Source organism: Harpia harpyja, chromosome 7, assembly GCF_026419915.1.
Source record: "Harpia harpyja isolate bHarHar1 chromosome 7, bHarHar1 primary haplotype, whole genome shotgun sequence".
Lineage (NCBI taxonomy): Eukaryota > Metazoa > Chordata > Aves > Accipitriformes > Accipitridae > Harpia > Harpia harpyja.
In genome coordinates this window covers 30,297,014-30,314,361 of record NC_068946.1, presented here as the reverse complement: position 1 = coordinate 30,314,361, position 17,348 = coordinate 30,297,014, and the positions used below count along the sequence as shown (strand labels likewise).

The window sequence follows — 17,348 nt, the reverse complement described above, 5'->3', positions numbered from 1 at the left end:
TAGGAATAATTTTAAAGATTAAAATTAACCTGATCTGAGGATGAAAAGGTCTTTGGTTTTATTTAGTAATTTGTTGTGGGTTTAATGTTAATTTAAAACCTAGAAATGCAATGATGATTTTAATCCTTTCATGACATTGGCTTAATGAGGACCAGACCGTCTCATCAGCTCTGGTACTCTCCTTGCTAATAGGAGCACCGTGGTGGGTAGTGCTGAAGATGATGTAAAAGGCAATCCCCTCCATAACTGCCCATGCCCACCATGCTCTTCAGAACCACGACACTGGCGCAAATCACATCCTGCATAACTGTGGAAAGGCAGACATCAAGAGAGGAGCACAAGGGCTGCAGTTTTGTTTGCATCACCTACCCCTGCAGAGGTGAGACCTCTCCACTTCTCTATTGCACCTTCTGCAGAAGAAGAAATGCCATAGTTTGCCCTTCCCTATGATAGCAGCTGCTGAACAGTCCTCTTTTTTGGTGGTAAGTACATGCTATGGAGGGAAGAGGCAAGGTTAGCATCTTATTTTCAGCTCTTGTAAAGAAATTATCTCTTGCCTTCAAAAGAAAGTGTCAATTTTATTTCCAGAGAACAGTCCCACAAGGAGCCCGAGCAGTCTCTGAGGCTTGGCTGTGCTTGACAGGAATGGGGAGAGGGGAACAAGCACCACAGCAGACAGAAGAGCGCATTAGCAGTGCTTCTCTGCTTTAAAATTAGGCATGTGTTTCACAACAACCCTTCCTTCTTCACATTTTTAAAGTCGATTATTTTCCAAGAACATCTGAACTGACAGTACCTGTTTTTAAATGAATTTGGCAAGAATATATAGAGATGGAAAAGACAGCCCAGAAGACACAGGTTGTTCTGTATTTCCAACTGATGGTCTCAACAAGCCTTAACAATAAGCACCGATTAATGCTTCTGAGGACCCTGAAATGTAAGAAAGAACAATTCTCATTTTACAGATGAGGAAACTCACAGAACAGTTCTGTGACTGCTGGGGTCAGAGTATAGCACTGCTCTCTATCTCATCTGTCAATCTCTGCTGCCCTTTCCCACAGTATATGATCTTCTCTCACGAATTAATAACAATATTACAACAGGCCACAAGTCTAAACTCGCTCTTTCTTTTCCCCAGACAGGGTTTATCTAACTTGTTTCCTCTTCTCCCTCTCCATTCTGACCTTTTCTGCTTTCCTTTTTTCTCCATTGCTGCTTTAAGCTGCGTACGTGGTGGGGATAGCAGGGCTAAAATAACATGTTATACTTTACCCTGAAGGCTGTGAAAGTTGTGACCATTCTTATCTGTTTCAGCAAGGGGTTTGAAAGTCTTCTATGTCTTCTACTGTCATGAGACTTACCCTTGAGGTTAGGAGAAATGCTGTTCCTAAAGTAAAGTAGATGGCAGGAGAGAACATCATTGTCTGAAAAGTAACTGCTCTAGGTAGTGACTTGGAAAACAAAGCTTTTAAATTTAATAATGATATTCTGAAACTGACCCAAATTCTGTGGAGGGCCAGCCTACAGAGGGAAGCAAACCTCTGAGATTCCAGGCAGCAGGGTAACTATTAGTGAACAAGTACACCTGAAGACAGAATAAATAGAAGTCTCCCCTTTCTAGTGCTTGGCGGAAAAAGACTATTTATTCGTTAGTTGGAAGTTCTGTTGTATGTGGAAATGTCAGGAAAAGTGGTCTAACTTGAGCACAGTGCTGAACAAAATATAAGTTTGCTTCTTTAGATACGATCTTGACAATCTTGCAGCATCTTTGCCAGGTGCTGAACCATACTGCAGCGAAGGTGGACAGGTATCACCCAAAATCACAAGTAGGCCCATTGTACATTTCTAGGGAGTGCCTTTTCCCAGAAACTCACCAACGCCTTTGCAGGATATTAAGTCCTGTGCCTGCTGCATGATTACTGCCTGCCAAAGAAGGTTGACCTGTTCTGGTAAGTATGTTCATGTCTCCTTACAGTACAGTCCTTCTGCAGTTCACTGCATTCAGCCCAGTCTGAGAAATTAATCTACAGCCTCAAGATACTACAGAGAGCTGAATTTCAGACTGTGGAAACCTCAGCAACAGAGTTTATCTGCAAGTTTAGCTGCAAGTATTACATGACCCGTAAACTATGTCACAAATTGGATTTGCTTTATTCTTGTTATATCTGACAACACTGGTAAAAAAATGGCGGAAGAGACTGGAAGAAAAGTGAAATATTTTTACAAGTGATGTTCACCTGCAGGAGGCCCCACATTCTCAGAAAAAAATGGATGATTTTTTCTTTACTGGATGCTTTAAAGTACCTGAGCTGAAAGATTTTCAGTTTGAGGGCAGACACACCAGGGTAGGTGCGCAACTTTGTTTTTCAGGCTACACCTATGTTTGTAATTGAGTTTCTGATGTGACCAACGTATGCTAAGGTGGTTACCTGAATGACAATCATGTGACTGATTGGATAGATGATTTGGGCATGTCTGAGTACAGTCTGTGTGAATATCAAAGTGCCTTAGGAAATGAGCTTCACCAGCATGTGAAACCTACAAGCACCAATCTTGGCAACCCTCTCTTGTGGGGAGATCTGAGAGCTGGCTTGATATATTCAAATGATACTACTACCATTTTAGCATTTGTGGCTGAATAGTATAGCATACCTTCTCTCCTTGCTGTTTTGAACAGCCCAGTGGACTGACTTTGGCTAGCTGGCACCATACGATCTGGTTTTGCTAATGAAGGTCAGGGTGAAGCTGCAGATCAGCTCTGAGGTCGAAATTCAACAGGTTCTGGATCTTGCGGTCAACAGCATGAGTTTTCTCTTAATAAAGTACAAAAAGAAAGAGACATAATCAATTCACCTATAATTATTCAAGAGAATGGTGCATTTATTCACCTCTGTAGGGGTTTTATTTGCATCAATGTGTAGTAAAGGACAATGCTAATGGAGATCTATATATCTGAATACTGTGGAGTGATAGATAGGTGCTTTCTCCCACTCGTTTCTCATTTTCCTTTTTTTTTCTGGGAGCAGAACCACAGGTTATCACATGTTAGCCCTGAGCCTCAGCACAAAAGCTCTTCCTATTCCGCTGGACATTATTTGTGTGAACTGTGTTTTTTGATAGTTCAGAATGACCCCATCGATAACATATTAAATGCTAAGAAACAATGCAAAGAAAAGAAGTTTATTTGCACTTTTAAAACTCTTTTTTCATGTACACATCTACTTGATGGGTAGGATTCTGTGAAAGATAAATTTGCGAACATAAAGACGGACTTCGCTGCTTCTTTGGTGCAAGAAACCAACAAAAAATAATGTATCATTACGAAGATTTTTGTTTGCTTCAGGATTTCACACATTCTGAGACACTTATCCATGTCACCAAAGTTTAATAGCTATCAATTTGAAAAAATGAATCTTAATGTCACTGTATTTCTTCATTGAAAGAGATATCAAACAAGTGTTTCAGCCAGAATTATATTAGCACCATACTATTTCAAAGTTAAGTTTGAGAAAGATAATTAAATAGGAAAAATGTACTCTGGAGACTTAAAATGCACTCTGGAGACTTAAAATGCACATTGCAAAATGTCCGTTATTAAATGGATATGCTTTAACCAATTACGACTAACGGAACCATTTTGGTTCTACACCTCCTTTATCCTTGATTTGATGCTGAGACAGGAAAGTACCACACCAATATGTCAGATATCTATACCGGATATTAGAAGATATCATATGTAAAAAATTGATGGGAGTTACTAGCTTTTTTTTGAACAATCTGGCCACCTGTTTATGTGCTGGCATTTAAACACTTATCTTTAAATACCTGTGTCCCAGTTCAACACTAAATTAGATGAATTCGATTCCATCGACCAAGACATTCCCTATCTTAAAGTTTCCATTGGTAGGATTAATACAGTCTACTAGCAAGAACATTACTATTTAAAATCATGATCAGCCTGACAGCAAAGGCCAAAACATTCTCACACATAGCTGAAACAGGGACAAAAATAAGCAGACCTCAGGAATGATGATCTCCATTTAGCTAATTAATTAAAACAACGTAAGGTAACTTAGGAGTAAGAATACCCCTGAGAGATTTTTTCATGGCTTTCAAGATCATGGATACAGTACAAAGTAAAGTAATCTTTTGATGTTAGATGAGTGGAAGCAGCTTCATTGGCGTATTTTTTCTGGTGTTTTGAAGTTAGCACCATGTTCTTAGTACAGTCTCCGCTATTTTTATTTAACCAAAAAGCACTCTTGAAAACATAGTATGTTAATATTCACATTAAATATTAGTGAGAACATAGTAAAGCGGTAGTAAAAGATAACTGCTGGAAATTCAAGTATGAATAGGCAATGCTATAGTTAGACCGATCCAAGCAGAGCTGGCTTCAATTAAGCTTGCATTTCCTAGTCTTCCTCACCAACGTTGCGCAGAACACAGGAGCATCACTTCAGCTTAACACCAGTTAGAAACACTAAAACACTTTGAACTTAGGCTTTAACTCACACTTTCATTGTGCTAATTATATTTCAAACTTCACTTCAAGCTCCTGCCCCTCCACACTGTGCCTCCTCATGAATAGCATATTCAGTGATATACAAGCGCAGTCATACAACCCTCCTACCTGAAGAGACAGAGTAGGTTAATTTACATATTTATTAAACATTGTAAGTAGAAGCACACACTGCGGTGCCACCTTGCATTGTGAAGGAGAGCTCCAGTAGCAGCTGGGATTACTGCACTGGAAAATACACAACAGTCAGTCTGTTGACATACATGTGAATAAAGGTAGGGAAACGACACAATGAGTATTTAAGACAAAAGCAACTTGAGAAATAACTGCACTCGGCAGTGCAGCTGTGCTCTGCAGGGGCACGGAGAACATCCTTGATCTCTCGTTCTCTGCTGGGAGTGCAGTAGAGACAGCACATGTGGCTGGCCAGGAAGGACACTCATCCATCAGCTGCTACCCAGCCAGCCTAGCAGTAATGAGGGACTCCAGAGGGAGCCTGGTTCAGTTCTCACTTGGAAGGAGGATGTTGCTCAAACGTGTAAAATGGAAATGCTCATTATAAAAAGAATCGAAAGCTGAAAGAAGGGTTTATTGCTGAAACCATGGGACAAGACTAAAATCAGACTGGTCTCACACCTGCTAATCATAACTTCTCTCCTGTGCTAAGATTTCTGGCTGGTGATACTAAAAGAGCTACTTGAAGATAGTCACATCTTGACATCACACAGATGGGGGCGATAAAAATGACTGTAACACTAAAAGCAGCTCATTTCTAAGTCTGCACCACTTCACCACTCAAATACTTCAGAGAAACCTTTCAACGTGCTCGATGACAAACATAAACCCTCCACCTACCCTGCAGGATTCAATCCATTCCAGCCCTTGAGTTTTTCCAGTGTATATCTCCACGGCCTGACTTTCCATCTCAGATGGCTTTAGCTACAATTATTTAAGACAGCACCACCCCAGCTCCCTGCTTGGATGTGACTGCTCCGGCCGGGGAGGGAACAGAGCAAATAGGGGGAAGCTCTTCAGCCAGGGCTGTCCTCCCATCTCAGCCCTCATCACCACTGTAGAGAACCATTCCTCACACACATTTGCTCCTGCTGCAACTGCTGTGGGACCGAATCCTACTGACCAGGGCACAAGAGAGACTGCTGGGAGTTGCAGCACCTACTCCTATTGCAGAGACTGCCCAGCAAGCTCAGGAGTCCAGGCTGTGGAAGATCAGCCCTGCCCAGTTATTTGCAGTAGTGATTTATTGTGATCAGGCCCTGACCTGTCTTTCCTGTCCCTCTGTGGGAGGTTAGGGCTCCTACAGCAGGAAGGGAGTGGATAAATGCATACAGTAATGTTCCTAGTCAAAAAGCGAGATGCCACAAAGATAGTCCACAGGAGTCTTTGGTAATCCTGATCTTTATATGCTAAAAAAAGGTATTGCTTCTTTATTGTAGAACAGACATGATAATGGAAAATACGTATGGGCCTTACCCTATAATTAGGGTGCATTCAGAAGTGTCACAGGCTTTCCAGGCAGGCAAATGTAAAGCACCATGACTAATCACTAAAGGGTGTGACTGCTCTCAGGGGTTTCTAAGATTTTCTTTAAATGCTGATCAGTTCCTTCCTCTTCAATGGGATGTCAGAAACCAGAATTTGAAGAGCCTGTTGGGGCCCAATGTGTCAAACTGCTGATAGGCCAGACAAACCCTTCTGTGCCCATTGTGATGAAGGAAATCTTTTACCCACCTAACCCCAGAGAAACAGGCTAGCCAGACTGAAGCAGTAAGGAGCTGTCCAGGACCCCCTTTTTTTTTTTAATAACACCCTTAGGATGGACCTATTTAGTCATGTAAATATATATTTCTTTTTTTTTGAAAAAAAAAAATCCATCAGCTTATGAATAATACCTGCCCCATGTGTACATTTCTTTCTGACCTCAACTCGGTCAAGTGAGTTTGACTTTATAATTACCTTGCCGCCCTCTGGCTGGCATGAATGAGGATATTGGCTCTGTTACTATAAGCCTATTAACTTTCTGCTTTCACTCAAACTTTGGTCTTTTGGAGCCAAAGGTTTTATGGAGCCAAAGGTTTCCAATATAAGCAGTCTGTAGATAGCACTAAGATATATGCTTGTGTATATACTTACAGATAATTTAATCTGAGATCTTTTAGGGGTGAAATATCTCTATTTGTAACAGGGAAATGAGAAGTTTACTATGCCTTCAACATTATTCACTACAGCAGCTACTACTTTCATAGCAGAATATCACACACCCAGAATGACAGCATTATTTTACTACGCTCCGTGTGCAGAAAAGGGGCAGATTCTCACACTGAAAGTTTTCCAAGAATGCTGGTCTGCCAGGTTGTATCTGTAGAGCCAAGATCTCCCTAACTGATGATTTACACGCTATACTGTTGAATATACACCACAAAATTGTTTTATGGAGTTTATGAAGCTGCTTATAGACTTACCGTTCTCACACTTTGCTATAGGTAAAAGTCTGCCAGTATTTGCATTTTACTCTACTCTACTCAAATATTCATGATACCGTACTAAAAATTAAGTCTGTGTTAAAGCAAGCTGAAACTACCAATATATATATATACATCAAGGACATTTTTTTCAGTTAAAATTTCAAGGAAAAAAAATTCTCTTCATGACATTGCTTGCAGATGAATACTTACTGAAATAATGATTATTTATAGATGGAAATACCCTTATGAAGTACAAACTACTATTGTCCAGCAGACAGCCAATCCCACCTGAATTTTCTCTATTTAATTTTTCTCCTTTTCTTACAGCTTTCCAAGTAAAATGAAAACTACAAAGGTTAAAAGCTGGCTAATACAAACTGCTTTCAACAAAAAAAGTATGGATTTTTTTAAAGCACTGATACTCATTTGACATGCACAGACACTGGATTCACATGAATGACTACAGGAACACCAAAGGGGCCATTATGGTTTTTTCTTGCATCAATAATCCACACATAAGGGAAGAATTTACACAATAGAATACAAGGACTCCATGGGAACACTGAAATAAAAACATTTCCACATGACTTTGTGCTTCAAAAACATGGATTTACCTGTTATGTTTTTTAAGTGCTTAACGCTAATCTGCCCATTAAAAACTAGTACCCAACGGACCATTTAGTCTTTTAGTGTGTAAAAAAACCCCTGTCAAATCCAATATATACCATACAGTAGAATTTACTATCTATTTCATAGGATTACGCTGAAGATTAATTAATATCTGTAGTGCTTTAACATATGTTAAGTATTTTTCTATGGATTTAGATACAGCAGTGTTCAATGCTATAAAGAACCCTGGCTAACTAGCTAACTCCTGTGTTAAAATACAGTTGGTAAAATTCTCCTCCTGGCTTTATTCAAGCACATAAGGATCCAGAGAAAGTAGAGATATCCTGAAAACTCCTCTAAGCATCCCAAGTTTCAGGTCTCGTGACAGTCTGCATTAGAGCAGTCTCAGGACTATTGCTGAGCTACAACAGCCTCCAAAAAGTCATTCTTCAAACAAGAACAACTGAAGCACAGCAGTGTTCTGGCTCCTGCCTTCATCTCTTCCCCCTGCCCCCCTCCCCATCCTTCCTCCACCATATTCCCGTGCCAGGATTTGTAAGGTGGCAATACAAAACCAACAGATGGGCTAAACACCAGCTGACAAAGGGACCTGGAGGTGGTTTCCTAACGGTTGGTTCCTGCCCACTGCCACGCTTACTTTACTTCTCAGTTCGAGGACAAAAAAAATTACCTCTGCTTTTCTTGTAAATTCTTGAGGATAGAAAATAATTGAAACATAGTAGGAACATTGTTCTTTAGGGGCTTATTTTTCATTCATAAACCCAAATGAACCTATAGCATCACAATGCAAAAATAATCCTATTTATGGTAGTGATTTTAAGTTTAAGGCACAACAGGATGGGCTGCAATTACTGACTCTGTAGCAGGCTTCCTGCACTCGCTTCTGTAAGTCACTACATCTCTTCCTGGCTCAAGGTTTTTGCCTAAACTACTTTCGTAGCTCTCTTTCTTTGTTAAAATTGTTAATTATCTTGGGAAAAGACATGCTGGGTATTTGTACAGGATCTACCTTGCAAGGAGCACTAGTTGTTACTATGACACTAATTACTAATAAAAACACAATCTAAATTTTACTCCATCTAGTTGTAAAAAAAAAATTTTGTTCATTTCCTGGTTCTGCAGTTTGTGCCCATCTAGTTATGGTGTTGTAGTAGAGCTCCAACAGGTGCTTTAACAACACAGCCTGGTATGGGACCACACATAGAACAGAAAGATGCATTGCTAGTTGGAGATATATTTACTGTCAGGAAACAATGATTTTGTGATAAAGAAGATGGAGTGTATGACTGTAAACATTAAGTAGTATTTTCAACTGAGCTGCTCTTAATCATGAAAAATGTATGCTGGCCTTATTTTACCATCTGTACACCCTTAAAATGGTAGGGGCAAGGAGATCGAGCAATGATTTTTCCATCCTCATAGTTTTCTTGTGAGAAGAGGAAAATGCCTTTCACCCTAGTTCTGGTGCCAGGCATTGAGTTGTTTGCTATCACAGAATTTCATATCAGATGGAGGAGACTGAACTGTGAATTCCTAAACCTATAAAAATATTTTCAGATGTCTATGCAGCCCAAAGCAGCTGTTAAACCTCAGGATGCTGACAGTCACTTCATACCTGTGCTCTGACAGAACAGGGATGGAGACATACCCAAAAAGACATCGGGCTTCTGAAAAAACATCAACCACCTTTGGGAGCAGGGCTTGTGAATAAACAAAACAAAACAAAACAAACACAAACAAAGGCAACTGATTGGGGAAAAAAATGCAGGCCTCAGCCACTCCAGAGTGCCCAGGACTGTTCAGACAAGTCTGAATGGTCCTTAGGAAGGCTCTGCACTTCACAATACCAGCTGCACTTTCACAGTTCAAGTACCCAATAAACTGCCAGAGAAAAAGCATTCACGATGGGTACATCAGTTAAAATTACACTGATGTCCACAAGGGATATGAAAAGCCAGAGAGATCGTGATATGTAGCTTTGTAACAATGGCTATTAAAATCAGCATTTCTCCCTCTCCTACAAACTGTACTGTACCTCTCAGCGCAGTACTTTTCCTATGGTTGACAACGTAACAAATACACCCAAGGAAAATACAACCTCATAAGAAGAGAGTGTCATCCTTTGAGACCTGATGTCAAATGAATGAATATTCATTCAAATAAACACCTGTTATACCCACACGTTGCTGTAGTAAACGTGTCTTAATAAGGTACAAAAGACTGGGAAAAAATAAAATCTAGGCTAGCTTTTCAATTAGTCTCTGCTAAATCGGCCTTCTTTATTTTCACTTTGTATCCTGAAAGCCACAGAAGCCACACAATGTGTAGTAGCTGACGTGGCATGCAACCCTTGACCAATTTACTTCCATTCGGTAGATGCACGCTCTTCTAGTACTTTTTTTTTTTGGAGGCCTGTGTTAATTTTCACCTGAAATAAACTAGAAATTTAAACACTTAATCCTGACTTTCAAAGCTCCAGCAAGCCTCATCCTGAGCATCATCAACAGAATGGGGGGGGGGGGGAGAAGAAAAAAAAAGAAAAAAAAAGGCTCTCGGTGCTGACTGATAGATTTTTGATATTGCCGTGCTTCCCTTTTACTAATTATGCCCAGATTGCTCATCATGCCAGATACTGTTTATGCTAGGAATTTTCTACAGCATACCTCAGGGGCAAATTGCCTGTAGTGGTGATCTGGGAATTCTCTATAGCCTACTTTAACAAACAAACCTCCAGTATTCCTCCACATCACATCACTCAACTCTCTTGCCAAATCTTGAGCATACTTTTCAACTGAGCTAACTTCAGCTACCCAGAGAAGGATATTCCCTGACACACCAATTGTTCATTCCCTTTAGAGCACAATATATACTCTCTGACCCCTGGATCTGCACAAGCTAAGGAAACACAGTACTTTTAAGTCATTAGGCTGTTGATAATGAAAGCCCTTGAGGTAAAAGCCATCGAGGCGAAAGCCCTTGTGCTGGACAGCAACGTTAGCCTGAGATTTCATGTAAATTGCACAAACATTTACAGTAATTGTTAATTCCTTCTCTGCTGAAGCCAGTTATCCACAGCCTCGTCTACTTTTCACAGAGAGAATGAATCTTCTTTTACAAGTGGATTTTATTGCCAGTATGATCAGGCTCCAAGCTTGGAATATTTACGTTATTTCAATTGGTGGATTGCTTTTACCACACAGCACGCTCCAGGTGCACGTTGTGAAAAGCTGTTCAAGTACACAAGAGGACATTCGTGACGGGCCAGAAAATAAACTAAGTCTCCATCCTATACCATCTTCCTGTGACACCTACCACAACCGCTATCGATGATTATCCCCTCTCTTCTTTAAAACATTCAGAATTTGGGACGCTGGCTGCTCACAGAACAACTCCTAATTCTGTTTTTAATCCTGAATGCTCCTATTAGGAGTGGCGAGGCTGCGGGGTGGCACTCCTGCTGCAGCGGGGGTGCAGAACCGTGTTTTATGGCGCAGGCTCTCCCGACACGCTGGGTCTCCTCAGCCCCGTGCAGGGCTTGCTCGGCGGGACGGCCAGGGCCACCACTCCGCTGCTGGGGCTCCCGCAGAGACACTACGCCGGACAGCGGAGCGTCTCCAGTTCCCATGGGTGAAGACGCGCCAAGCGCGGAGCTTTTTCGGAGGGGAACAGGTGAGGGAGGTAACGGCGGGCTGAGAAACCACCAGCGGTCCCACTCCTGCGTCGGCGGCCAACGTCCATCCCTGCGCTGGCGCCGGGCGCAAGGCACGAGGCTGCGAGGTGGTGCGAGGTGCGAGGCCGGGGCGGCCGAGGAGGCCGGGAGTGCTGGAGGCCCCGCGGCCGCCTCCGGGGTGCAGCCGTCGGCCGGCACCGGCCCGGCGAAGCCCGCGGCGGTGCCCCGCAGGCCCCGGCGGGCTGGAGGCAGGAGCCCGTCGGGACGCGGACTCAGCCGGCGGCTGGCGGCGGAGGGAGGCCGCGGAGCGGAGCGGGCCGGGCCGGGCCGGGCCGGGCCGAGCCGAGCGGCCGTCGAGGGCCCCCCGCCGCCGCGCGCCGCCGCTTTGTCCTTGCCCGGCCCGGAGCACGCGCGCCCTCGGCCGCGGCGGGAGAGCGCCTGCGCGCACCCCGGCCCGGAGGGGGGCGCGCTCCGGCGGCCGCCAGGCGGGAGCGAGCGCCCCCTCTCCCCTCCCCCCCCCCCTCGCTGGCCGGCAGCTCCGCCGGCGGCGCCGCGGCAGCCGCGGGCGCGGCGGCGGGCGGAGGAGGCGGGAGGCTGGGGGCGGCCGGCGCCCCCTCCCCCGCCCCGCCGGCGCGCGCCCCCGCCGCTGCCGCCCCCCCCCCCCCCCGCCCCGGCCCCCCGGCCCGCCGCGGGAGCCCGCGCCGCAGAGCGGGGCCCGCCAGCGCCACCCGCCGGCCGCGGGGCCGCACCGCGCCTCCCCCCGTCCCCCCCTGCTCCGGCTCTCAATGTTCCACACTGCCCGGCCACAGAGCCGCCGCCGCCGCCGTATAGCCCCCCGGCCGCCTCCGTCCCCCTCCTCGGGCGCCGCGGGCCCGGCCCGGCCCCCCGCCATCCCGCCCCTCCGACCCAGCAGCGGGACAGGACGCCGGCGAAGGTAAGGGAGAGGCGGGCGAGGCGGCTGCCGCGGCGGCTGGGCGAGCGCGGTGGGGGGAGGCGGGGAGGAGGCGGGGGGGCTGGTAGAGGAGCTTTGTTCTTGTTTTCGGCGCTCGCTGCCTGGCGGCGGCCGGGGGCGCGGAGCCGGCCTGAGTTCACGCCTCACTTGGTGCACACGCACGGTGCGGTGCGGGGCCGGCCGAGCCGCCGCCGCCGCCGCCCGCCGCGCCGCGCCGAGCCCAGCCGCGCCGAGCCGAGCCGCGCCGCGCCGGGCTCTCCCCACAAAGCGCGGCCGGGCGGGCGGCCGCCTCCAGCCCTGCCGCAGCTCCCCGCCGCGCTCCTCCTCGGCCCCCCCCGGCCGCCGGGGCAGCCCCCTCCCCCCCCCTCCCCCCCCGCCCGCGATCGGCGGAAAAATGTCGGTCTGGCTGGTGGAGCGGCGCGGGGAGCGGCGGCGGGGAGAGCTGTGCAGAAGGTGCAGTTTGAATTATGCTTCTTCCCCCTCCGGCAGCTCTGTGGTGGCCAAATGCAGTTCTCGCTGCTGGCCATGTAAATAACCGGGGCTGCTGCTGCCCGAGTTGCTTTAAATGCATCTCGGGGCTTTTCCCTTTTAAAACAACAACAACAACAACAACAACAAAAAAACCCTCGTGTCGTGTCGTGTCGTGTCGTCCCCCCCCAACCCAGCCCTTTAAATGCACAGAGCAAGTGTACGTTTCCATCTGTAATCAACCCAAGTGTTATTGGCAATATATTTTCTCAGAGAGAGGGGGAGAGGGGGGATCTGGCGTTTGGACCCAATAAAATGCTCTGCTCCAGTGTAAATATTTACAGGGTATTAGTGACTTTTTAAAAAACATTTTCAGTGAGGTCTGTTATTTACAATGTGTCATAAGTTATTAATGTTCATTGCCTAAGTACCCTGCTAAATCTGTCTCATGCCTTAGAACAAAGTCGACAATTGGCATATTGTTTAAAGTATGAAAAAAATGCGAGTGGGTTTAAAAATTGGAAATATCTGTATTTTCAGAAGTGTAAATATTGCTTTGTAGCTGTCAAACTGCAGCCCTTGGGGACGAGACAAAGAAGTATATTTTGGTTAATTTCTCAGTGAAACGGAGTTGTCACCGATTCAAGTGTTCTCTGGAACTTGGGGAATGGCAAGAGAGAGTCCTGCCTGTTGTATTTACTCTGCCTCACTTCCTCTCCTTCCCCAAAAAAGCTCCCCACGATGTCCAGTGATAGGCAGAGGTCAGACGATGAAAGTCCGAGTACCAGCAGCGGTAGTTCAGATGCCGATCAGAGGGATCCACCTGCACCCGAACCCGAAGAGCAAGAAGAACGAAAACCCTCTGCCACCCAGCAGAAGAAGAACACCAAACTATCCAGCAAAACTACTGCTAAGCTATCTACTAGTGCTAAAAGGTAAAGCGGACAGTAAAACATTCCGTAGTATTTTTGCACAGTATTTTGAGTCACGGTGTTTGCATTGCGCTTTTCAAGGCAGGGGGGGTTCTTCTTGTAAAGCTGGGTGGAAAGCAGAAAGTACCAACTTTTGTAGTACAGGAGCCCGCCAGGCAGTATCTTCATTAATCCAAATCTTACTCGGGTAATAATTACACAGACTTGTCATACATCTTTTGAAGAGTTGTTTGAGAACATGGTAACTTACAGGCTGGCTGGGGGGGCACCTAAATACCTTTCCTATTTGCAGAAAGGCGTGAGAGAGCGTCAGCCTCGGCTATCTTTCTCAGAGTTAGGTTTCCATGCTTGATTGGTATAGGGTGGAGTCCTCCTGGTGTGTTTTATTATGGTCTGTAGACTGATGACAAGCAATGCTCTTTAATTAAAGAAGGCACAAAACCTCAGTGGCTTCTGTGGGCCTTATGACTAGCTTTTCATGTCAATGCATGGGAGAGCCTTGCACACCTTGAAGGAATGGATTCGTTCTGCAGTTCTTTCAGGAGAAATTTAGGCGAGTTTTCTCCCTTAGGATCTGCAGATTCAAACCATGGGGTTCTACAGGTAGCCTCTACCTTTTAAATATCAAAATCTTCAGAAACCTTGTTTATTTATATCTGTTGCATTTTTATTTGCATGTGAGGTTACTGGCAGTCCAGCTCTCAAGACATGCGCTCTGATAATCTTCTGTAAGTTCAGCTGTGTGAGATAAGCAAACTCTAAATCCCTTGATTCCAGTGGTCTTCAGAGATGTAGCTTTCCAGTCCTTTCACTGGAGCTGCTTTTCTTTATAAACATTTGCAAATATCCTGTAGCAAGAAAAGCTGTAGAGTAGCCGTAGTAGCTTCAAGTTTTGCTTATTCAGCGTGAATACTGTAGTTCTAACTTTTAGGAACACTTTAGTAATTTTGTATTGTATTAAATTCAGTAATTACTTATACTTGAAATGTGTTAAAATTGCTGCAGAGTATGACTGGGTGGCTTTGATGACTTTTGAGCTTGTTAAAGAAACCCTTTAAAATAGGACTAGCTGATGAAAGAAAAGTTCTGGAACTACTATGTAGGCTTTGTAATTTGTTATTCCTTATCTTCTTTGAAAAGCCTGAGATGCAGGCTTTCGAGACTGAGTTTTCCCCTCTTGCCTTTATTTCACTTAATTGTTGCAAGTCTAATTCCATACATGTCAAATAGTTCATTTGTCTGACACAACTTACTGGTGCTAGTGCAAGGGCGTGCAGAGCAGTTTCTCTTAGCGCATATTTTAACACTTGCTATTCACGTGAAATTCACGGTCTTGCTCGTATGGGTGCTCTTCTGAAGAGAAGTCTTATTTGATATTTTTAAGAGGAATTTACCACGTGTCTTTTGAAATTACACCTCTTACGTACCTGAATAAACAATTAAATTGACAAAAAGTTTTCGGTATTCCTCTTCTGGATCTTAACACCTTGGGAATGGTTGTAATAGAGTAAAGCTAAGCACAGATTATTTCAAGTTATTATATCACGTTTTGTCATGTAAATACAGCTACTGTATAAGGTTGGGGGAGGAAAGACAGCAGAAGGTGTGGAGAGAAGCAAAGTTGATCCAGAGAGATTATTCCAGTAACAGAAAACAGCCTGGCAGATCTGCAAATCCACTTTTTAAACACACTGCAAAGTAATAGGTAAAATATTGTGAAAAGAGTGTGTCTGCTGCCAGCACGGTTCACTTCTTCAACCTCAGTCACGGATCTGTAGTGCTGGTTTAAAGTCATTGTCAAATCTGCCTGTGCAGCCCCCCCTCCCCTTGCCTCATTTGCATATTAGCTTGAAAAGAAAATCTCTCTGGTAAAAAGTGCTTGGATGTGAAAAAGAGTTACTTTTCTGAATACTTGTGGGAAATTTGTACCCAACTCAGTTGTAAGTGTTCTGTGTACGTACAGTGTGGAGCAGGAAAAAAGCTGTAAAGTTTCTCAGCTGTGGGATTTGGGTTATGCCTCTGAGAACAAAGAGGAAGCAGCCATGTTAGCATTACTGAAGGCAAAGCCAATCTTGCATTTAACTGCATGGTGGTAGAGGGCAGTGTAATTCCCTGATTTATTCTATAGACTATCTCAAATGCTTTGTGTCTGTTCTCATTTCACCAACAGAATCCAGAAGGAGCTAGCTGAAATAACCCTTGATCCTCCTCCTAACTGCAGGTATGTAACGGTTTCTTAAATTGTGGACGGTGATAGGAGATTAATGTGCTTAGGCTAACAAATGGGAAACTTAGTGTTTACAGGCTCTGACTGTTAGACAAAAACTGTGTACAGCAGATTGAACAAGCACAGGGAACGTTTGATATTGAAGTTTGCTATTTTGTCTGCATGTTGGAGGCGTAGTCATTAGTGATTGATGTACATAGTAAAGTGTATTCGGTTTGTTTTTTGTAGCTGGTCACTGCCTTCGTGAAACATTCATTATATGAACTTCAGAATACACTGAAGCTTTCAACTTAATGTCTGCATGTAGTTTGAACTGGCTTTTTGAGTGCCAGGTTTATAGGGTTATCACTTCATTCTGAAGTAAAGAACCATATGTGATTTTTATATGCTTTCTCTTAGTATGTTGCTTAACAGTTAGATAAAATGAAGTATTGCCTTTAAATTTATGTGTCCGTTGGTCAAAGTTGTAGACTCTTGATATAGAATATTTTTAAGGAAGTTCCCAACTTGGGAGACACTTCTGTAAGGTTTTAGAAAATGAAATTGTAAGCTTGGAAGATTGAGTGATTTAGTCTTTGATAAAGTGACGGCAACTGGAGCACTTGATCTGTAGGAAAGTTAATAGTAGCATAGCTAGCTAATTTCTTTAAGTCTTTTGCATGTTTTACTTTTGTTTAAAGGATGCATAAAAATTCTCATTAGCTGTAAGCATCCAGTGTTCAGATTTGCAGTAAAGCTACATTTGAATAATGTTGCTTTTATTTGATGCATCTCAGTAAGATTTCTGACTGCAAGGTACCTTCAGATTAATAGCTGATGTGTAACAGCGAGCCTTGTACATATTTAAAATAATGCTGGAAGTGCTTTCTGATTTTATGTTGGAATTGTTTGGCTTTTTGAGTAGTTGGAAAGGTTTGGTGCAGGTCTTGCAAATTTAGTAAAATGTGAGTTGTTCTCCTATCTGACTAGTCCGTGACAGCAGGGACTAACCAGAGCTGTGTTTTATTGAATTTGTGGTAAAGGTGTCTTACCCTAAGGACTGTGCTGTAGATTGCCTGTGGCAGCCTGATGTATTTGCATGCAGGGTCAGTGGCTCTCCCTCTTCGATAGAGGCAAGCTCTGTCGAGAGAGCAAATGTCTGTTGGGTTTGAAGTTTTTTGGGTTTTTGTTTTTTTGTTTTTTTTTAAGGGGGGGATGTTTTGTTTTTAAATAACTGTTTTAAATAACTTTTAATAAATTGCTGGGACCTAGTTCTGTGTTGGTCATGCACTTTATACTTGGCTCCTCAAAGCAGGCATGGTAGGAGACAAGTATTTAAATGAAATAGAACACCAACACTTTGCGTTACAGTTGCTAAAAAGATAATTGTAGCAGTTTCGGGTACAGCAAGTTACAGCTTGGCTTTTAGAAGGAGAAGCCTCCCCCCTCACGCTCTCCAATACCATCTGATATTTAGTTCCTTGG

General features: G+C 44.1%; 1 protein-coding gene and 1 long non-coding RNA gene across 3 annotated transcripts in view; one reads left to right on the top strand and one right to left on the bottom strand.

Annotated features, from left to right (window-relative positions):
- Positions 1-811: 811 nt before the first annotated feature.
- LOC128144324 (uncharacterized) lies at positions 812-11,478 on the bottom strand. The gene is made up of 4 exons (XR_008236048.1): positions 10,948-11,478; positions 2,653-2,811; positions 1,273-1,387; positions 812-930 (listed from the first exon to the last, which is right to left on the bottom strand). It is a non-coding gene; the product is annotated as an uncharacterized LOC128144324 (long non-coding RNA).
- Positions 11,479-11,993: 515 nt separating this feature from the next.
- UBE2E3 (ubiquitin conjugating enzyme E2 E3) overlaps positions 11,994-17,348 on the top strand; it is a 59,533-nt gene continuing 54,178 nt past the window's right edge. The window contains exons 1-3 of one of the 2 annotated variants that reach the window (XM_052792623.1): positions 11,994-12,239; positions 13,458-13,660; positions 15,828-15,878. In XM_052792623.1, coding sequence (XP_052648583.1) covers positions 13,467-13,660; positions 15,828-15,878 — 245 coding nt within the window. In that variant the 5' untranslated portion in view covers positions 11,994-12,239; positions 13,458-13,466. Of the gene's footprint in view, positions 12,240-12,667; positions 12,711-13,457; positions 13,661-15,827; positions 15,879-17,348 lie in introns of those variants that run through there. The other variant, XM_052792625.1, reaches the window with a different exon arrangement.